The 24,790-nt window shown below is 37.1% G+C and overlaps 1 protein-coding gene across 1 annotated transcript; it reads left to right on the top strand.

Annotated features, from left to right (window-relative positions):
• The first annotated feature begins 22,536 nt into the window (after window positions 1-22,536).
• Window positions 22,537-24,790, top strand: LOC141718964 (uncharacterized). The gene is made up of 3 exons (XM_074521343.1): window positions 22,537-22,880; window positions 23,948-24,490; window positions 24,601-24,790. The coding sequence occupies exons 1-3, from the start codon at window positions 22,537-22,539 to the stop codon at window positions 24,788-24,790; spliced, it is 1,077 nt and encodes a 358-aa protein (XP_074377444.1).

The following is a 24,790-nucleotide window of genomic DNA, read 5'->3' as shown; positions in this document are numbered from 1 at the left end:
AAACACGTTATGACTTGCTACATGTTTTGGGGTAAGGCTAGCTCATATGCTAACTTCCCAATACTTCTTAATATATCCAAGGGTCCAACAATTGGTGGACTTAGCTTTCCTTTCTTTCCGAATCTCATTAATTCTTTTCAAGGGAATACTTTTAACAATACAAGGTTGCCTCCTTCCTATTCTTTGTCCTTTCGTGTCAAATCGACATACTTATTATGTCCTTCCTGGCTACTACCAGTCGTCCTCTGATTAGATCTATTATATCCCTGGTCCTTTGGACTACTGCGGGTCCGAGCATCTTGCGCTCTACAACTTCATCCTAACATAAGGGAGATCGACATTGTCTTCCCTCAAGGATCTCATAAGGCGATACCTCAATACTGACATATGATCTATTGTCGTAAGAAAACTCAACCCGTGTTAAGTGATCATTCCAATTTCTTTCAAGTCTATTGCACAGACTCTCATTATAGCTTTTAGCATTAGAGCTTTTGCTTCTCACTACCCATCCTTTTCCAGTTCGTAGTCGCTACTACCTTTCGTTCCTAATATTATACTAGTTATACTTTTGCTCGTTAGCGTTCTATAACCTTTTAATAACCACGTCAACCTTAGTATCACGAATGTGTTTCCATTCCGAATACTACCACAACTTTATTACTCCTTTTTCAGCTGTTTCTATTTCCCAAAGTTTGATCAATCATATAAAAGTAAAGGAATTTGTTGAGAGATCACTATGATCATGAACACTTGTTATATCGCATAGTTAGTATAGAAGGTGGCCAGCCTTTAGTACTTGACAAGCAATTAAACAATAGATGGTATCCTACTAGGCTTCTATCACACAGATAGATAGTCATTCGGCAATACCTCCCCTTCTGGAAGGGTTGTTCTTCTCAGCTTACATGAAATGAAAAGAAGAGAAAAGAACGAATTGAAGAGAATTGTATATATGAAAAAAAATATACTGCCACAAAATATCTGGCTTGGAACCTACCTCTGAACTATAGAGGTTTGTCATAGGAGAACAAAATATATGTATTTATATCAACATCAAGTATTATCGCATCGCATTTTGCATGCTTAAATATTTTTTTGCTATTCCGTCCATCATTCTATGGACCCATGCTCTTCCTCGAGCTTATACACAACCACCTTTGAAACTCCCTCGACATCGAAAATCGAATCTGGGTTTTCATTCCAGACATCACCGTTACTAAAATTCTATGCTTGCACTGCAACCTTCCTCGTATAGTAATACGACTCTCTATTGATAAGTAGAATAAATATACAATAGGTAGATACTCTACTTAATTAGTCTATCAATGATAACTTATACACTACCACGACCCGATTAGTGGTACTCAATCTCAACACCCATTCCAATACAACTCTCATGGTTGTAATCAGCTCACTACTCGCAGAATCATTGCTGCCTTATTATGGTCCACCACTGACCTACTGTCGTCATTCACTTTTCCATAAAATCTTAATATCTAACCATACGGAGTCCATACATGTCGTATCAAATCATTCTAAGGAGGTAACATAATCACCATTCCTGATTCATGAAGAACACTCCTGATCCTGACATACATACATTACATGAAGCAGATAAAATTACAGAAGAGTTTCAATCAAAGCAACGATAGCAGGTTAATACCATTCTAAATCATATGCCTTAAATAGAAGACTTACTCAAAGGTTCGTCTAGTCCTTTTTGAAACATGGTCCTCGCTTATCTCAAGATAGGACCTTCTAAGATAGATAGCCCGTTCATGGCGATTACACAAATTATACCTTTACCAACTACTATTACGGTTGGGTATTGCACAGTCATCAGAAGGAATGTCAATCTGTTGGGTCCCAATTTGTTTGTAGAAGGGGGGGTTGAATACAAACAGTACCAAATAATCGAATAAATGCGGAATAAAAAATGTGAAACAAAATTCAAGTTAAATAAAAATATTATTAAACTTGAAAGGTGTTACAACAACTGTATCGATTACAAGGTATTAATCTCAAATCAATTATCACAAATCTAGAATAAATTCGACATGAACTTTTTCTATTTTTGCAATAATTAGAATCAAATGCTAAACGCGATTTGAGATTAAGTTCTAGGGATTTTGATCCGCTAGATTGTTACACAAGAACAAGATAAAGATTTCTAGTTGATTGGATTTAACTTTGCAATCTAGAAATTGATCTTTGAATTTCAGCAGAGAACAATGAAATATTTCTTAGGCGGCTGCTGTGTTCTTGTATTTTTCAGTTTTTCTTATGTATTGGATTATGATTGATCTGCTACTTGTCTGCTTCTTTTAATCAACATAATAGAATTGAACTGGCAAGACAATCTCTGAGCTCAGCAAGACAATCGGTAGGACAATGGATTGAACTAGCAAGACAATCTGAATGAACTAGCATGACAATCAGAATGAACTAGCAAGACAATCATCCTCCTAGTGTAACTTTCGGTGAGACTATTGAAAATGGCCTAGCATGACAATCGGTATGACAATCCTGATTGTCATGCTAGTTCATTTTCAATTGTCTTGCTGATTTAATGCAGATTTTTAATCCAATTTAAATCCTGAAAATTCCTAAAATTAATTCAGAATTAATTAATCAATTAATTTAATTAATAAATAAATTATTCTTCGCAGATATAATTTATTTTATTAATTAAATTAGATGACTTAATTAATTAATAGAGAATTAATTCTAGTCTTCAACAGCACCCATCCTTCTGCAGATCTTCTGAAAATCACTGAAAATTATGAATCAATTCCACCACTTCAATGTTGACACTCGATGTACTGTCTGGTTCATGAGTGACTAACTTCCGTGACGTTTCTTCATGTCTTGACTTTGACACTTTGATTTTCTTTAGATTAAATCCTTGTAATTAATTGATACCCTGACGAGATCTCTGTCACCTGATTAAATCCACGATCTTGATTTATATCACTGAGGCATGATCAACTTCTTGAACTTCTTCCAGTGAATTAACTCCTCAAGTCTGTAGATGAACCTTGTTTCTGAATCCTTTGACAGATATTACTTTGCGAGATCTCTCTGACGGTCGATCCACTATTTACTTATTACATTCTTATTTGAGTTGAGTTGAATCCTCGAATATACAAATAGGCTATGACATATGACTTACAATCTCCCCCTATTTGTTTGTTAGACAATAACACACAAATACCTAGAGGATAACTCAACTAACAAATAAGAAAAAGATATAAACATACATGCAAAGTAAATAGCAGAAAAGTTCTGGATGAGATTTAACATTTTCCAGATTCCAAGTAGATGTTCCTCTAGACTGAACATATCTTCAAGTAGTTCCATCTTCATTTGTACAACCACATTTCCTGTTGAGAAGCCCATATCTCTTGCTTCTCCCCCTATGAGAATCAACTGATTAAAGAAGATCACCTTCGTTTTACCACCTCTCCCGTACAATAGGATCCGCAGATAAAAACCAATGGTACTCCCCTAACAGCTTCTTCCCTTACTAGGAAATCACCTTGTGTTTACCACCTCTCCCGTACAATAGGATCCGTAGTTAGAAACAACAATGGTGTGGTGTAGTGTACATCTTTTTCTTCCTCCCTGCTATTTCTCCCCCTTAGTTGAGGAATCCTCCAAACTATTTCTTAAGCTTTTATCTCCCCCTTAAAGAAGGAATGTATGCCGTCGTCTGAAGGAGTTCTCATATTTCACTTGGTTGGAAAAGAAATAACAAGTAGTTTCTCTTTCTACCTCACTGTGAGTGTGTGATTCTGTTTAGTGTACCTCACATGTGTTTCACTCTTCTCTCCACTCGTGTTTACACTCATTCTCACAAGTGTATCACTCTTCTCTCATAGCTCCATAATCCAGCTGTACCTACAAGGAAAATCACCTTAGCCATCCTTAAGGAGGTCACAGGTGGTGCAATGGGAGTTCACAAATCCCCATCCTTGTTAAACTCGTCAGATGAATCTGAGTCATAATTTATAAGTTGCTAGTTTCCCTTTTAGGGTTCCAGATTTGAATTCTGGGAAGGTAAACAATGATCCAAAGAATTTAGCATAAAGATCACAGTTCCCTTCTAATGCCTGTGAAGACATTTCCTTGTGACTCATCAGGTAATATCTGAATCATTGTCAACAAGTTGCCGATCTGCGCCTATGTCAGATCCACTATCCGCAGATGCATCCAGGGGATTTAAGCCTGGGGAGGTAGACACTGACCACTGACATATGGCTTTTGGATCAGTATCCTCTCCTAACACCTGTAAAGGCAATTGGTCCACTAACGAACCTTGAACAATCGAATCTGACCTTAAAATGGTCGAAACTCTTGTTTCCGTCAACTCATCCTTTGTGTGTGTAACCTCTCCTTGTGCATCAAGAATTGATTATGTTTGAAGTGGTGACACTACATCGGATACCTTGGCCGACAGGCAAAATTCAATAGACTCACCCTGTTGAGAGAATGAATCTAGTAACTGTTTTTGTGCCTTTTCAGCCATTACATCTTTTTGAGAAGATGTATGGGGGCTAGCAGTTGTCTCGGTTTAAATACTACTCATCTATGTATGAGACAGAGCTACTGGGTTGACTACAGAACCTTCCTTATGTGGTGCACTAGGCACTATCTCCCTCACGCTCATTCATACTACTTTTAGTGGTAAGAGAGTGTTGGTTGGTTCTGTTTTTTTTTTTTTTGTCTTTACAGTCTGGGATAGATGTTGTGGGTTTTCAACCTCATGACTGTCAATGAAAGAAAGTCATTGGAGACTGAACCTGTAACACAGAATATATGGTAATAGAGAGAAAATGATTTACAATAGTGATTTCAAAAGATTTTACATGACATAAGAAATCACTAATGTAGAAAGAAGTTTGATTTTGTTTTTCAATATGAATGAGTTTTTGATAAAATATTGATCACTTAGGGTAAAGTCTAAGTAATTCTCATTCATGTCAAAAGCTTACAAATATCTGCAACATAATGTTAACAAGATATCATTGACGGATACTTGTCAAGTACTTTAGATACTAATTGTTATGTTGCATAATAATATATCACTGCACATATAAAACAATATGATTGTGCTTAGTGATAAGATAGTTATTAATATGACGACTCTACTTATTCATATAAAATTATAACTTCTGTTAGAGTGCCATACCATGTCCTTGACGATTGCTTGAGCAGTATACTAGTTCATACCAACCTGAAGTGAGATTGTGAAGAAGAAATTGCATAGTCCAATAGATCTGCAGCTACAAAGTCCATGAACTGTGGTGCATTGACTTCCTCTTTTGACTTACCAACCAGGAGTACACTTGTACACATCTTACTAGAGTACAATTCCAAGTGTAATGTGCAGCAGGTGTCTGATATGTCGTAATATTCTCAAGTCTCGTCACTGGTGCTATATGTTAGATACTGCTTCCTGATAATAACCTAGCACAATATATAAAATTACAATGATAACATTCCCAGCTTGCAAACAACCATATCCCTCAGATAAACCTTTGCTGTTATCTCCAAAGGTAACCATGGGGCCAGCTTTCTCAATCCTCATTTGATAACAGGGCTCTATCTCCGGTCATATGTCTTGATGATCCACTGTCAAGAATCCATACTACCGGTTACACCTGTTTAATGCCCTGCACTTCAAATGGATTAGACCTTCTTCGGAACCCAAACTTGGTTGGGCCCGGCACACTTGTAGAATTGTCCTTTGTCAGGCAAAACAACATTTTTAATTTTAACGATCTCAACATCCTCAATGACTGAACATTTGACCTTGTAAACAGCCTTAACAAATTTCTGTTTAAGCTTAGGCACAAATGTCTCCTTTCTAGCCTTAGAAGGACTAGCAGTCTTAGACCTATCATGCTTCTTGTTATTTACATGCTGACGAGTAGTACTCTTATCATTAGACACATGCTTACCATTAAAATAAGCAAACATCATATTAAAAGCACAAGACATACAATTAGCAACACTACATGCTTTATGAGAGTGATTAACAGCAGGTAATTTATGCATGGTAGACATGGCATTATTGTTATCCAACTCATGTGTGTCTGAGTTAGTCTCAGTTGCTTTCACAACTTTGACTGGAACTTTCGACTCACTTGACTTGGAAACAATCTTCTCATAAGCATGATCCTCAACACATATTTCTTCTTGAATAACAGAAGAGGTCGCATCAAATGGTTCAGCAATTGATGCTTTATAGAGGGGTTCATCAACACCCTTAAGCACATGTGGTACTTCCCTCCCTTTAGCACAGACATGAGGAGGGGAGTTTATGCCTAATTCTCCAATAGCAACATTGTAATCATAACCTATTCCAGATGTTTGATTAACAGCTTGCTTACTGTAGAACTCTTTAGCCTTCGAACAAGAATTGAAGTAGGCTCTAACCTTAGTCTCAAGACCGGTGATCTTGTCTTTGAGAATAGTTTCGAGTTTTCTATAACACTCAACTCTATTCTCTAGAAAAGATACCTGTTCTTTTAATTTGTCTTGATTAATGTGCACAAGTCTTAATTCATTGACCTCTTTCTCAAGGTCTGTGATCTGTAAACTTAACAGTTCATTATCACGACGTGCACAATCTAAGTTACCTCTTAGATGATAAACCATTTCAGCATCAGAAAGTTTTACCTCTATTCTTGATGATGAAGCTTTTCCATCAATAGCCATAAGAGCAAGATTTCCTTCATCTTCATCTTCACTGTCAGTATCATCCCAGCTTCTTCCCTTTGCCAGATAAGCCCTTTCAGAGTTCTTTCTTACTTGCTTTGGTGGACTTAGCTTTCCTTTCTTTCCGAATCTCATTAATTCTTTTCAAGGGAATACTTTTAACAATACAAGGTTGCCTCCTTCCTATTCTTTATCCTTTCGTGTCAAATCGACATACTTATTATGTCCTTCCTGGCTACTACCAGTCGTCCTCTGATTAGATCTATTATATCCCTGGTCCTTTGGACTATTGCGGGTCCGAGCATCTTGCGCTCTACAACTTCATCCTAACATAAGGGAGATCGACATTGTCTTCCCTCAAGGATCTCATAAGGCGATACCTCAATACTGACATATGATCTATTGTCGTAAGAAAACTCAACCCGTGTTAAGTGATCATTCCAATTTCTTTCAAGTCTATTGCACAGACTCTCATTATAGCTTTTAGCATTAGAGCTTTTGCTTCTCACTACCCATCCTTTTCCAGTTCGTAGTCGCTACTACCTTTCGTTCCTAATATTATACTAGTTATACTTTTGCTCGTTAGCGTTCTATAACCTTTTAATAACCACGTCAACCTTAGTATCACGAATGTGTTTCCATTCCGAATACTACCACAACTTTATTACTCCTTTTTCAGCTGTTTCTATTTCCCAAAGTTTGATCAATCATATAAAAGTAAAGGAATTTGTTGAGAGATCACTATGATCATGAACACTTGTTATATCGCATAGTTAGTACAGAAGGTGGCCAGCCTTTAGTACTTGACAAGCAATTAAATAATAGATGGTATCCTACTAGGCTTCTATCACACAGATAGATAGTCATTCGGCAATACCTCCCCTTCTGGAAGGGTTGTTCTTCTCAGCTTACATGAAATGAAAAGAAGAGAAAAGAACGAATTGAAGAGAATTGTATATATGAAAAAAAATATACTGCCACAAAATATCTGGCTTGGAACCTACCTCTGAACTATAGAGGTTTGTCATAGGAGAACAAAATATATGTATTTATATCAACATCAAGTATTATCGCATCACATTTTGCATGCTTAAATATTTTTTTGCTATTCCGTCCATCATTCTATGGACCCATGCTCTTCCTCGAGCTTATACACAACCACCTTTGAAACTCCCTCGACATCGAAAATCGAATCTGGGTTTTCATTCCAGATATCACCGTTACTAAAATTCTATGCTTGCACTGCAACCTTCCTCGTATAGTAATACGACTCTCTATTGATAAGTAGAATAAATATACAATAGGTAGATACTCTACTTAATTAGTCTATCAATGATAACTTATACACTACCACGACCCGATTAGTGGTACTCAATCTCAACACCCATTCCAATACAACTCTCATGGTTGTAATCAGCTCACTACTCGCAGAATCATTGCTGCCTTATTATGGTCCACCACTGACCTACTGTCGTCATTCACTTTTCCATAAAATCTTAATATCTAACCATACGGAGTCCATACATGTCGTATCAAATCATTCTAAGGAGGTAACATAATCACCATTCCTGATTCATGAAGAACACTCCTGATCCTGACATACATACATTACATAAGCAGATAAAATTACAGAAGAGTTTCAATCAAAGCAACGATAGCAGGTTAATACCATTCTAAATCATATGCCTTAAATAGAAGACTTACTCAAAGGTTTGTCTAGTCCTTTTTGAAACATGGTCCTCGCTTATCTCAAGATAGGACCTTCTAAGATAGATAGCCCGTTCATGGCGATTACACAAATTATACCTTTACCAACTACTATTACGGTTGGGTATTGCACAGTCATCAGAAGGAATGTCAATCTGTTGGGTCCCAATTTGTTTGTAGAAGGGGGGGTTGAATACAAACAGTACCAAATAATCGAATAAATGCGGAATAAAAAATGTGAAACAAAATTCAAGTTAAATAAAAATATTATTAAACTTGAAAGGTGTTACAACAACTGTATCGATTACAAGGTATTAATCTCAAATCAATTATCACAAATCTAGAATAAATTCGACATGAACTTTTTCTATTTTTGCAATAATTAGAATCAAATGCTAAACGCGATTTGAGATTAAGTTCTAGGGATTTTGATCCGCTAGATTGTTACACAAGAACAAGATAAAGATTTCTAGTTGATTGGATTTAACTTTGCAATCTAGAAATTGATCTTTGAATTTCAGCAGAGAACAATGAAATATTTCTTAGGCGGCTGATGTGTTCTTGTATTTTTCAGTTTTTCTTATGTATTGGATTATGATTGATCTGCTACTTGTCTGCTTCTTTTAATCAACATAATAGAATTGAACTGGCAAGACAATCTCTGAGCTCAGCATGACAATCGGTAGGACAATGGATTGAACTAGCAAGACAATCTGAATGAACTAGCATGACAATCAGAATGAACTAGCAAGACAATCATCCTCCTAGTGTAACTTTCGGTGAGACTATTGAAAATGGCCTAGCATGACAATCGGTATGACAATCCTGATTGTCATGCTAGTTCATTTTCAATTGTCTTGCTGATTTAATGCAGATTTTTAATCCAATTTAAATCCTGAAAATTCCTAAAATTAATTCAGAATTAATTAATCAATTAATTCAATTAATAAATAAATTATTCTTCGCAGATATAATTTATTTTCTTAATTAAATTAGATGACTTAATTAATTAATAGAGAATTAATTCTAGTCTTCAACAGCACCCATCCTTCTGCAGATCTTCTGAAAATCACTGAAAATTATGAATCAATTCCACCACTTCAATGTTGACACTCGATGTACTGTCTGGTTCATGAGTGACTAACTTCCGTGACGTTTCTTCATGTCTTGACTTTGACACTTTGATTTTCTTCAGATTAAATCCTTGTAATTAATTGATACCCTGACGAGATCTCTGTCACCTGATTAAATCCACGATCTTGATTTATATCACTGAGGCATGATCAACTTCTTGAACTTCTTCCAGTGAATTAACTCCTCAAGTCTATAGATGAACCTTGTTTCTGAATCCTTTGACAGATATTACTTTGCGAGATCTCTCTGACGGTCGATCCACTATTTACTTATTACATTCTTATTTGAGTTGAGTTGAATCCTCGAATATACAAATAGGCTATGACATATGACTTACACAATCTTCCAAACCATAATACAACCTTCACAGTTTTAACCATCATCACTGTATTCTTTTGGCACACGCGCCTATAATTATCCACTTACCTTTAAAGTGTCGGCCACCTCTTTGGCCTTTCCTGATAGTAAAATTTCCTTACAGTCAATGTCATTTTAACCACCTCCAAATAAATTTTCTACCTTATTTCAATCACAGCTTATGTGAAAATGCTTTTCTTTAATATCTGATGAGTAAATAAAAAAAATATCACCATTTTTCCATAAGTTATTGCCTCAGTCTTTAGAGGCTAATCACTGTCAATACTGACTCTCAATCATACTTAGAACATCTTTTATCTTAAGTCCTAATTACCCTGAACAATTTCGACCATTACTGGTTCGATCCATACTTTCTCGTGGTTTAACACGTGCCCCACTTGGCAACATTATAATTACGTCATATTTCCTTTATCAACATTTCTATTCTTGAGAATTTTGAATATTACCTTTCTCCTTGTAAAACCTCTAAGGTTATCCTTCAATCGTTCCTCCTGTATTCCCTAGATACAGGGCATATCAAGATACCATTTATTAATACTAGAATCATTGTCTATATACTTCTGAAAAATTTCTCCACTGATTCTTAAAGGTTGTTATTACCTTAATCATTTCCAATTCATACTGTCAAAACTCACACTATCCCTATTAAGGGTGAAATTCCAACTTTTATGCATTCCCCGAGGATTCATTTTAAGTTACCGATGTTCTATCCTTAATTCCACCTTTAAAAGGTACCTGCCTTCTTCCATGGATAAATCAAGTCATATATCCCTGATAAGGGTGTCTTATTCAATCATTCCCACCTCGATAGTCTATACCTAACTTCATAATAGCATCCTTATTCAAATTGAGGTCAATCCATATGGCCTCCAAAAGATAACAATGGTCATCCGCTTCTCTTTGCTGATTTGGTAATGATAACATGGATGTCTTGGAAGATATTGGTCATGTTCAACATGAACTTCTTCTTAATAATTCCTTATGTACTTTTGTTGTTTATCTCAACAGTCACCTCAATATTGGGATATCTTTCATACCTGGCGTCTCCCTTTCTGGGTATCATGCCACCGGTCTTACACTTCCCATTCTTGAAGGTCACTTCCTTCATCCAATTTTCTTAATTTCTTACTTCCTTGTCTCTTTAGTCTATCCGCGTCTCATTATTTACCCTTCGAATTATCTCAAGGTTTCATTGAATTCTCCCAACTTACAGGGGATAATTATATATGTATCTCTTATGCCTTCAACCATCTATTTTAACTCATGGTGAATCACCCTCATCCTGACGATTACATACTTTGCTATGTCTATTGCTATGAGTCTTTAGGGTTTCCTCATACCCAACTCCCTTATCATTCCTCAAACTCTATTGCCTTTATATTCCTTTCCACTTCAGTTTCTTTTTATTTTCCTTTCTCTTATCATTATTTCATGAACTAACACAACATAAGTATTGATTCCAAACATCCCATCATTCTGGATTCGTGTCCTCAGAACGAATCTTGATAACTTTTACAACTTAGATTCATAATTCATCATACTCATCCACTTTTGTTCTAGCTCCAAAGCTTTTACACTATCTCCTTATCTTTGGGAATTACTTTCCCGAAAACAATTGACTGAACTTAAATCAGTTTATTCTAACCTCTGGCTCCGTGCCTTTCTTGGTCTTTCACCAGCGGGTGGTCTCTCTCTTAGGAGGGTAAGTGACAAAAACAGTCTTTTATGGTTCGTCAATCATTTAGAATCTCAAATGATTCCTATATTTCCTTTAGCCAGACTCTTGCCTCGACTGGGTCAGCTTGTTCCTTAGAACTCTAAGAGCTTAGCGACTTAAAGGTCATGAAAGAATTTCCTACCGCATTGTTTCCTCAAGGTGGTGGTTGGGGATAATAGTCTAAGTTCTTTTTAGACAGGTCCATGAATTGCCGTATAGGAGTACCGTCTCGGGTCTTCTTTCCTTACTCGACTTTCTGTTTCCTTAGTATGAAATGTTTCATCCTTCTCCCATACTTGGGGTTATCTTATACGTTAAAATCCTCATTTTCCACTTCATTATGTTATGGGTTCCTTCTATCTTGATGGCGTCCTCCCTGACTATCACATTCAGGGTTTTCCCTTAATCTTATTCCTTGAACTATGACTTTCATCTAAGATCTCATCTTTAAGCTCTTGAACATTTGGAACCCAAATTCTATAGGAATACCTCATTATTCCCTTATCATTTTTCTCGGTATTAATCTCATATCTATTTGTTGGCTCTCTGCCTTCATTCTTCACGTTTTCTCGCACAATATGTTCTTTTCCGATAATTCGGACTGTATTGCAATCTCAAACAGTTTTTCGGTACCGGCTCCGGTTACCTTCACTACTATTTCCAAAATCTCTTATAAACTCTCCCAAACACATTATCATCTTGAGTTTCTCCTTTTTACTAAGGGCATCAGCCACCACATTGGCTTTCCCCGAATGATAAAGAATCTCCCAATCATTATTCTTGATTAGCTCTAACTGCCTCCTCTGGCATATGTTGAGCTCTTTCTACGTGAAAATGTACTAGAGCACTTATGGCTTAGGTAATTCTCGCACTTCTCTCCATACAAGTAGTGCCTCCAATCTTTAGGGTAAAACTATTGCCACGAGCCTAAGCTCATGGGCGGGGATATCGAATTTTATATTCCCTTAATTGTCTTGACGCGTACGCGATTACCTTACCGTGCTGCATAAGCACGCACCCTAAGCCCTTGTGCGAAGCGTCACTATACTTCACAAAATCTCCTTTTCCATCCGGCAACGCCAGCATAGGGGCCGTCACCAACCTTTGCTTCAGTTCTTGAAAGCTGTTCTCGCATTTCTCTGTCCATTCAAACTTCTCAGTCTTACGAGTAAGCCGCGTTAAAGGGGGCTACTATCTTTACAAACTTGAACGAACCTCCGGTAGTGATCGACCAATCCTACCTCTGGTAGTCGACCTAACCATGGTCATCAATTCATCAGTGGTCCTTTATTCATTCTTGTCAGGATCCTCCATAGGATCCTCCTCAGCAACTATCCCTTCTAGGACAACATCCTCAATATCAACATCATCCGGTCCTGCGTCAGGACGCTCTATCGGATCCACAATCCGATCTCCAATTAGTAATAAAACATCATCGCGCTGTTGCTCCTCAACCTCAGGGTTCGGATTCCCGCTACCATATACGATAACGAACTACGCTTCTATCACGATATTTATTAGGGTTCCCATAAGGGTTTTAACTATCAGTACTACGTTAGGTAGCTCAACTATGAACTTGGCAAGAGTTCTTATCATCTTAGTGAACTTATTATCTTAACGTCACATCATCTCTGAGGTTTATAACGCTTAGCTCTGATACCACTTCTGTAACACCCCCAGATCCGGGGTAGGGGATCCAGGTTGTCACGAGTTCCATTTCCCTTAATAACACCCAATCTTAATACACAATCAACTACTCTGTACTGTGACCCCCACAATAAACACACACACCACAAGTTATAGTCTCAGAGATTAATATCCAAAAATAATCACAAGTCGTTTTATTCCACAATTATATGTCAATACACCTTAAAAAGGTTTCTGAATAGATTTACATTTCTTTTCCATTATTATAATTGATAAAGATACATAAGTCTGGTACATTATTAGTTGAAAACTTAGCCTATTGGTAATTTCTACCTCAGCTACAGCGGCCTCAACGCTTCCAGAAAGCTGCGGAACGTTTCCTATCCGCTTGCGAATTGGGAGCTTGGTCCTGTTCATCTTATCTATCTGATGTTGTGTGACGAAAGAAGAAAGCAAGGGTGAGCAGCAAGCCCACCAAAATAATATGTATAATGATTAACAATATATGAGCCTACTCATAATACTCATGAAAGTCTTGGTCTAAAGAAATGAACCAAGTTGATATCTTAATGCGATGAAGTCGCAAAATATTCAGTATATATATATATACATATATACTTTTCAAAATATTGGAAGTCCTCTTCCATGCATAATATACACAAAGTCCCAGTGTATAACTGTATAAAAAAATATCGTTGCAAGGTGATCTCATATATCTAACCTTGTCTCAACGTTTTTCTGAAAATCTTTGTCATTCATAAGACAATTATTAATTAGATATAAGTTTAAAAGATGAAGTTACAAGATACCCCAATATACTTATATCTTTCCCAAATACTACTTGAACTACCATCGTTCAAGTTATAATTAGTTTCAAAAGTTCATCACATAGATGAGACTACAAGACAAGATTTGAATAGATTCAATCTTTGAATATCATTATAAATAATGAAGTTACGAGATACTTCATTAAGTCCCGACATATATATACACCTATATATATATATATACATTTCCTGAAAACCTCTGTCATGTAAAGTATGAACAAAATTGCAATATCCAATAAATTTGGAAAGGAAAGAATTTTGGCATAAACCTGATATCTTGCTGATCAGGCAAAGATACCAATAAGTAACCTTTTCTACTAGTAGATGGACGAATTCCCCACTGGTCATCACCCTGGTCTCAATAGGACCTTATGCTGGACTGCCACTCAGCCACTTATGCATTTGATGGACTCCCACTGAGCCACTTACACTATCATGGACGCCCACTGAGCCCATGTTGCTTATGCCGACTCGATAGATGGACTTACTTCCCGAATGTTGGGTAAGTAATCAATTCATTTACCAAAACTGCAACCTTGTTGCGAATATAAAATACACCACAGAGCCGGATCCCTTAGATTTTTGAGCGAGTATTCAAGTCCCCTTAAAATGGAAGATCTTGAATTTGAAAACAAGTTTTGGGATCCGCTCTACCCTTTTTAAATTCATTTTGAAGACTCGAAAACATTTTTAAGAATGTTTGGAGTAATGCTGATTTATGAAATAAATCAGTCCCAATTATGAAAGAAATATCTGAATATTATTATTTAAATAATATTCCCATAAAGAATAATGGAGGTAGAAGTTGGAAAACTTATACTCGAAATGAATAGCAAATAATCAAAGATATACTTATACGAAAGTAATATCTTTATTTGAATAATAAAAAATAAGTTTGATTATCGACACCTTATTCTTTAATAAAATAAAGAATATATTTCAGTAATAAGCGGAGTCATAATACCTCGAATGAATATTATAAATAATATTCATTAAATAAAATAAAGGAGTCATACATCCTCAAATGAATATTCAAATAATATTCAATAATAAAATAAAGGAGTCATAAGTCCTCGGATGAATATTTGAAATAATATTCAATAATAAAATAAAGGAGTCATAAGTCCTCGGATGAATATTTGAATAATATTCATTTAATAAAATAAAGAAGTCATAAACCCTCGAATGAATATTCATAATAATATTCATTAAATAAAATAAAGTTATCGAATAAGAATATTCATAATAATATTCATTAAATAAAATAAAGTTATCGAATAAACCTTATTCGATTAATAGTTTTGAAAACTATAACCATATATATATATATGTATATATATACATATATACAAAATCTACTCGGGATCCTCGACTCCCGTTTTAGAAAATATTTCCACCTTTTTGGGTCCCTATACTAAGGGTATATGCAAGTTACCGCTATCCTCTAGCATAGGTATTATCAACTGAATCAACAGATATATATATATATAGCAAGAATACGAAACAGGCATGCATATATATATATATATCATAGCAGCATGCTTCAATATATTGCAACATTTGCTAATTAACCAACATGCATCTATCGCAAGATAATGCAAATACATATATACATCACAACAACAGTATAACGGGTAGAAAACTTGCCTGAGCAACTTGGGGTGAAAAAGGCTCGGGACGAGTCTGGTAACCTATAAACAACAAGTAAGTTGGAATTAAACCAAAGTCACTTGTAAATCTATACTCTAACCAACTCAGACTCTAACGCTCGTTTTGTGCTTACTGATTCTCTTAAGTCACTCGAGTACCCTCGGCTCCACCATTTTTTAATAATTTAACCTTTACGAGTTTTAAGGCGATTCCTTCGCGAGTGTCTTACCAACTGCCTAACACACTTACCATAAATGTTTCATACATTAATTAACCCTTTTTGGCCTTTAACCTATGTTTCAAAGTAAGGCGAGGGGAAATGTTTCGTTCGCGAAACGCCGTTACTTAAAACGGTCGTTTCTCCTAAACCGTGCATCGGAATCGAATGAACCATATATCAAAACGAAGCTCGTAACACGAGCTATCTAGACATGGCAATGGTCATAATCTAGCAGGGGGTTCTCGGGTCCTAATGTTATGCACAAAAACAGTCTAAAGAAAATCGGACGTTACGACGGCTATGTTTACGTGATTTCCCAAATTTAAACCATTCAAAACCAACCACAATTCAACCCCAAATCAATCATACAACCAACATCCATCCAAAACACACTACAACAGCCCCATCAAATCAATGTTACCAATTCATACTTATTTCTCAATTATGAACTAAGAGTTTTACTTAAGTTCATTGACTAATTAACCAAGATTTCCAACTCCAAAAATATCACAAAATCAACCAATCTCTAAACACACAATAATCATGCCTCTCACCAACTAAAATACTCATAACAAGCTTTAACATGATTACACACCCATTACCCTAACCCTTCATCTAAACATTAGGAAATCTAAACAACAAAACTTAAAGCTAAGATCATGAAGAGTTATACCTTCCTTGAAGCTTTTAATCCATGAAAGATCCTTGGAATGCCCATGGAAGCCTTAATCTAACCTCCTACAAGATTGTTCTTTCAAAGAAATCAAGAACACAAAAATTAATTTCAAGAAAGTACTATTCACCATCTTCTTTCTTGATTTATAGAAAAAGATTGGCTTGGAATTAGAAGCTTAAACTTATAGGAAGTATGTAACTTAACTAGGAGAAGCTAGGATAATTACCTTGCTAAATAGTAAGTGGAGGAGCTTGGACTTTCATTTTTTAAGAAAAGAGGCCGAGAGCTTGAAGAAGAAAATGGGGGTTTTGTGTTTTTTTGATGAAAATGAAATGTTTTGGCTTGGTTGGTTGCTTTTTGTCTTGTTTTTGGTTAATTACTTTTCTAGCCTTGACTTTGTGTGGTTTTAAATCAACCACATCTCCTTCCCCTTATGTCATGCTTATGTCACATTGCTATATCATCATCCCTTCTAATCTCTTTGATTAGCTTCTAATTGTTTGCCTAATGACCGCTGATCTGTTATACGGTTCGCTTAACTTTCGTTTTCGTTTATCGTTTGAGGGATCATACCCGGGATCTTATTACTTAGGTTCCCTTAACCTTTCTCAATACATTATATTCCTTTTTATGAGCCTCTATTATAATCCTTTAATTTAAATCATTTTTATCTTGTTACCTTATACTCAATTCTCTCCGTATCTAGTGTATTTCCGGGAAAAATCAAAGTGTTCGGAATTGGATTCTCACGATCTTTGCATACACTTATATACCATATAGAGTACTAATAAAACCTCAGAATATCCATATCAGAACCCCTACATAGTGTGGCATTAAAAATTTTCTCAATCAGCAAAAATACTATTCATAAGGGTTTCAAAAAACAATTTCCCAAAAATTAGGTTTATTACACATCGACTCCCGGTTTTAGAAAATGTTCACCTTTGGGTCCCCTATATTAAGGGTACATGCAACTACTGCTTATCTCTAGCATAGGTATTATGCAACTATAAGCATTGAAATCAACAGATAGATAACCAGATTACGAAATAGACATGCATATATATACCATATCAGCATGCTTCAATATATCGCAAAATTTGCTAATTAACCAACATGCATCAATCACAAGATAATGCATATACATATATACATCACAACAACAGTATAACGGGTAGAAAACTTGCCTGAGCGATCGGGGGTGATAAAAGGCTTGAGACGAGTCTGGTAACCTATAAACAACATATAAGTTGGAATTAAACCAAAGTCGCTTATGAATCTATACTTTAACCAATTAGACCCTAACGTTCGCTTTTGCGCTTCAAGATTCACTTAAGTCGCTCGAGTACCCTCGGCTCCACCATTTTTCATAAATTAACCATTAAGAGTTTTAAGGCGATTCTTTCGCGAGTACCTTACCAACTGCCTAATCCACTTTACATAAATGTTTCATACTCCAATTATTCATTTAAGGTCTTTAACCAATGTTTCAAAGTAAGGCGAGGGGTAATGGTTCGGTCGCGAAGCGCCGTTACTTAAAACGGTCGTTTCTCCTAAACCGTACATCGGATTCAAACGAACCACATATCAAAATGAAGCTCGTAACATGAACTATCTAATCATGGCAGTTGTCAAAATCTAACAGTGAGTTCTCACGTCCTGATGTTAAGAACAAAACAGTCTAAAGTAAATTGGACATTACGACGGCTATGTTTACGCGATTACCAATTTTTATCCTACTCCAAATCAACCACCAATCAACCACAATTCAACCATACAACCAAACTCCATACATACAATGCTACAATAGCCCCAACAACTCAATATTTCCAATTTACACTACTTCCCAATCATGAACTAAAAGCTTATATAAGTTTTTTAACTAATCAACAAGATTTACAACTCCAAACACATCACAAAACCAACACATCTCTAAATACACAATAATCAAGCTTCTCATGAACCATTCCAAACACAAAAACTCTAAATATACAAAAGTAGGGCTACGGTATGAGATTATACCTTCCTTGGTGAGTAAAAGTAACTAAGGAGCTTGGAATCACCCTTGAAAGTCCTTACCAAATCTTAATCTAAACAAAAACTCAAGAACAAAATTTTAAGTTCTTGAAAAACACTATTCACCCTCTTCTTCCATGAATTTTAGGAAGAGATTGTGAAGGAATTTGAAGCTTAAACTTATAGGATACCTATATCTATGCATAAGGAACCTTAGATAATTACCTCACTAATTAATGAAGCTTGGAACTTGGATTTGGGTTTTTTTCTTCTTGAAAATGGAAAAGGGCCGAGAGCTTCTCTTGGAAAAATGAAGTCAAGATGTGTTTTTTTGTGGTTGTGATTTGTTTTGCTTGGTTGCTAGGTTTTTGTTTTGTTTAATTACCCTTTTAACCATGTAAAATTGTGTGGTTAATAATCAACCACACTTCCTTCCTTTTTGGTCATGCTTAGGTCATCAATCTTATGTCATCTTCCCATGCTTGTCCTCTTCTTATTGGTTTGATGACATCATCCTCACTAACCTCTTTGATTAACTTCTAATTACTTGGCTAATGACCGCTGATCTGTTATACGGTTCGCTTAACTTTCGTTTTCGTTTATCGTTTGAGGGATCATACCCGGGATCTTATTACTTGGGTTTCCTTAACCTTTCTCAATACATTATATTCCTTTTATGATCCTCTCTTATAATCCTTGAATATAAATCCTTTTTATCCTGTTACCTTATACTCAATTCTTTCGGTATCTGGTGGATTTTCGGGAAAAATCAAAGTGTCCGAATTTGGATTCCGACGATCTTTACATACACTTATATACCATACAGATTACTAAAAAGATCTCAGAATAACAATAAAAGAACCCCTACATAGTGTGGCATGAAAAGTTTTTTTATTCAGCATAATCAACAAAAACACTATTCATAAGGGTTACAAAAAGGTTCAAAATTTTGGGGCTATTACACCCACCTTACGGGATTCCTCTATACCTCGAGGTTGGAGGAAGTGGACACCCTAATCAGAGAGAAGGACAAGGGCGGACGCCCCTCCCATCCCTGAGAACCAAGAATTTTTTGGACCTTACTCTGCTAGAGACTCCGAATCATCGGACTGTGAAGTTGCTCCAAGAAGGAGGCATGCTGGTAAGGAGTCAATGCCTAGTGACTACCAACATCCCAGGAGCACTAAAGGGATGACTCCCCAAGATGTACAGGAGAGGATCAACGCTCATGAAGCTTAGATCCAAAGACTGAAGCGTGACCTGGTGGTGCACTTGACCCCAAGACCTCCACTTGTAGCGAGGCAAAGGGATTTTCCTCTAGTCATAGATCTGGAAGGTCCAACACCAAGAAGGGTTGCTGCCCCAAGAGCTGATCCAAGTGATCTGATGCCCCTAGGAGATCCTGACGATCCAAACCCACCATTTACTGAAGAGATAATGAATGCCCACATCTCGAGGAAGTTCAAGATGCCCACCATTAAAGCATATGATGGTACAAGTGACCCAGCTAACCATGTCAAGATCTTTTCTAATGCCCTGTTGCTATAGTCCATGAACGACGCTATCAAGTGTCGGGTCTTTCCTCAAACCCTTTCGGGTCTGTCTCAATGGTGGTACAGCCTTCAACCCCCAAACTCAATTAGATCCTTTAGAGCCAAGCTCTCATCAAGCAGTTCATCAGTGGGAAGGTGCACGAAAAAAGCTCTACTTCTCTCATGAGTATAGTGCAAGGGGAAAAAGAGTCTCTTAGGGACTACTTGAATCGATTCACAAAGGAGGCCTCAAAAGTCCCCAATCTTGATGATAAGGTAGCTATGATATCTATGAAGCAAGGAACCGAGGATGAGTTCTTCAAAATGTCATTAGCCAAGCGGCCACCAGAAAATATGTTGCAGCTCTAAAGTAGAGCAGGTAAGTATATCCAAGTTGAAGAAAGTATGAATAGAATAGTGGTGAACAACTAGACTACTGGTGGTGGAAAGCGGAAAATAGACCAAATACAGTGCCAAGGACAAGTATCCTAGGATTGACAAAGAAGCTGATACACTGCCCAAGAAAGGGGGACCTGGATAAAATTTTACCAAGTATGCTAGAAAGAATGCTTCCAGGAGTCAGATCTTAATGGAAATTGAGAGAGATAAAGATGTTCGCTGGCCTACGCCCCTGAAGGTTGATCCTGCCAAGCTAGATAAAAGAAAATATTATCAATTTTACAAGAATCCTGGTCACTACAATGATGAGTGTCGTCAACTGAAAGACGAAATTGAATTCCTTATTTGCAAAGGAAATTTGAGTAAGTATTCTGAAGACGTAGAGAGAGGAGAAAGAAAAAATAATGGAAGAATGAACTTTGTTGATCGTAGGAGGGATCGAGATAATCAGGGGAGAAATCCCTAACTCCGAGGACCGATTACAAATACAATCTTTGGGGGACCGACTGCATCTAGCTCGTCCAAAAACTCAAGGAAAGCTTATGCTATAGAAGTCATGCACATAGTTGGAGAAGCTCCTAAGAGTGCCAAGACATGAGTAACAATGGAATTCGACGACTTTGACGTGGAAGGGATCAAGTTTCCCCATGACAATCCCCTAGTCATAACACATATCATAGAAAATAGTCTGGTAAAGAGAGTCCTTGTAGACAATGGAGCATCGGTATACATCTTACTTTATGATACCTTCATAAGGATGGGATACAACGATTTACAATTAACCCCAACTGATATGCCGATATACGGTTTCGCTGGACTCGAATGCCCCGTTGAAGGGATAATTAAGCTACCTTTAACTATGGGTCAGGAGCCAAGATAGGCCACATAGATGTTGAAATTTGTGGTGGTCAAGGCTGGATCAATATATAATACGATCATGGGAAGAACATATATACATGCTTTCAAAGCAGTCCCCTCATCCTATCATTCAGTAATCAAGTTTCGAATCATAAATGGGATAGGAGAGGAAAGAGGAGACTAGAGGATGACCAGAAGCTGTTATGTAGCCTCGTTGAGGGCAGATGGTGTTGGGGAAGGTCTTACCAATTGAGGATCTGGATATCCGTGAGAATGATGAGAAACGAGGAAAACCGGCAGAGGACTTGGTCCCGATTCCTTTGGTTCCCGAGAATCCCGAGAAAGTAACTTTTATTGGAGAATCATTGAAGGAGCCCTTTAGAGGGAATCTAATAAGGTTCTTGCAAGAAAATAATGACGTGTTTGTATGGTCGGTAGCCGATATGCCCGGAATGGACCATAAATTGATCACTCACAACTTGAATGTGATTCCAAATCGAAAGACCGTAAAGCAAAAGAAAAGGAGTTTTGCTCATGAAAGGCAGGAAGCTATCAAGAAAGAAGTTGATAAGCTCGCAGAGGTTGGTTTCATGGAAGATATACAGTTTCCATAATGGTTAGCAAATTTTGAAATGGTAAAGAAGGCTAATGGAAAGTCGATAATGTGTGTTGATTTTACTAATTTATATGACGCATGCCCTAAGGATTGTTTTCCCCTTCCAAGGATAGACGCTCTAATAGACTCTACCACGGGGCACGGGATGCTAAGTTTCAAGGATGGATTTAGCGGATACAATCAGATCAAAATGCATAAGGATGACATCTCCAAGGTATCATTTATCACATATTTTGGTGTTTTTTGTTATCTTGTTATGACATTTGGACTCAAGAATGCACGGGCCACATACCAAATATTGGTAACTAAGATCTTTAAAGATTTCATTAGGAAAACTATGGAATTCTATGTAGATGATAGGTTAGTCAAGAGTCTTATAAAAACTGAGCATATATCCCATTTGAGGGAAGTCTTTGAGGTCCTGAGATGCCACAAAATGATGTTGAATCCCGCCAATTGTGCTTTTAAAGTTGGATCTGGAAAATATTTAGGATTGATGCTCTCCAAGAGGGGAATTGAGGCCAACACAGATAAGATAAAGGCCATTTTAGGCATTGAGCCTCTACATTCCATAAAGGATGTTCAGAAACATACTAAAAGGGTTACATCTTTGGGACGTTTCATCTTTAAGTCTGGGGACAAGTGCATATCATTCTTCAATGCTTTGAAGAAAGTAAAAGACTTTGCATGGACTGATGAAAGTTCGATGGCTTTTGAAGAGTTGAAGAAATATATGGTTCAAGCCTCGTTGTTGGAAAAACCGGTCTTGGATGAAACCCTGTACTAATATTTGGCCGTTTCTAAAAATGCCCTGAGCGCCATGTTGGGAAAAAGGAGCTTAAAGTCCAAAAAACCATATATTATGTCAACAAGATTCTGCACGAGGCTAAGTTGAACTATTCAACTATAGAAAAGTTCACTTTAGCCTTGGTTATGGCCTCAAGGAAGTTGCGTCCCTACTTCCAAGCTCGTAAGATTGAGGTATTAACAAACCAGCCTTTGAGAAACATCATTCACAATGCTAAAAGCAGTGGAAGCTGATCAACTAGGTCATAGAGCTGGGGGGATTTGATATTAAGTATAAACCTCAAACGGCGATCAAATCCTAGGCCTTGGCTGACTTCGTGGTTGAATGTACTATCGCCAACCAAGAAGTTGGGGGGCAGGAAGATACATCTCAAGGCATGGAGGGAAAAGAGGAAAATGAAGAAGGGCAGACCAGGGACAATGAATTCTGGGTACTCTATTTGATGGGGCATCAAAAACAAATTCATGTGGAGCTGGTTTAATTTTACAAAATCTTGATGGATCCTTATTGAGTATGCCAAGAAGTTAGATTTCCCCACTACAAATAATGAAGTAGAATAAAGCCTTGATAGCAGGCCTGGGCCTAGCTAGGACACAGATAATCAAAAATTTAAAAGTTTGTGGAGATTCAAAATTGGTGGTATCCCAATCCAAGGGAGAGTTTGAGGCTAGAGATGAAATCATGGCCAAATATGTACGGCTTGTAAAAGCTGTGATGACTAAGTTTGATGAGTGTTATGTCGAATACATCCCGAGAGAGGAGAATTCTAAGGCAGATGCGATCCAAATTCGCCTCTTCTAAAATTGAGAACAGTTCTGAAAGCGTATACTTCTGTGTTTTATAGAAAAGGAGCATTGATGTTAAGCTGGTTGCCCCTATCAAACTTGGAGAATCTTGGATTGATCCTATTAAGGCTCATTTGCAAACCGAATAGGTTCCTAGTAATGCATTGGAGGCACAAAATTATATGTACGGGCCTTGAAATATTTTTTGATTGATGGGTTCTTTATAAAAGATTCATTGTGATTCCCTATCTAAGGTGCCTCAGGCCTGATGAGGTCCGACTTGCTTTGGAAGAAGTTCATAGAGGCATATATGGCCAACACTTGGGGGGTAGGGCTTTACCTCACAAGATTACTCGTTTAGGCTTCTACTGGTCAGAAATGATGACATATGCCAAATATTATGTGAAGAGGTGTGATCGCTGTCAGAAGCATGCCCTAGTAGTAATGCAGCCACCAGAAATGCTGACTTCCATAAACACCCCTATCCCATTTTCTATGTGGGGGATGGATATTCTTGGACCGTTCCCAATGGCTACAGCCCAAATGAAGTTTTTAATTGTAGCAATTGATTACTTTACGAAGTGGATCGAAGCCAAACCCTTGGCCAAGATTACAACCAAACAAGTTGCTCAATTCCTGTGCGAAAATATCATGTGTAGATATAGAATTCCTCATATCTTGGTCACCGATAACGGAATACAGTTCAATAATGAGGAATTCAATAAGTATTGTGATGGGAATGAGATCGAGCTGGGGTTTACTCTGTCGCTCACCCTCAGGCCAAAGGCCAAACAGAGGTTACGAACCGGATTATTTTAGATGGATTAAATAAGAGGATTGAAAAGTCCAGGAGTAATTAGGTGGATGAGATACTTCCGATACTTTGGGCGTACATGACCACATGTAGAGTTACTACAGGAGAAACCCCATTTATGCTAACATATGGAGCTAAAGCTGTTGTTACTGTGGAGATATCACATTCATCTCCGAGGATTCGAGCTTATAACACAGAGGAAAATGAGGAAGGGCAAAGATTAGCCATGGACTTAATTGATGAGGTTCGAGATCAAGCTCATGCAAAGATCATGGCATATTAG

The sequence above is a fragment of the Apium graveolens genome, chromosome 4, assembly GCF_009905375.1.
Source record: "Apium graveolens cultivar Ventura chromosome 4, ASM990537v1, whole genome shotgun sequence".
Taxonomy (NCBI): Eukaryota; Viridiplantae; Streptophyta; class Magnoliopsida; order Apiales; family Apiaceae; genus Apium; species Apium graveolens.
Note: the sequence above shows the minus strand (reverse complement) of the source record. Positions and strands in the feature narration are given on the sequence as shown.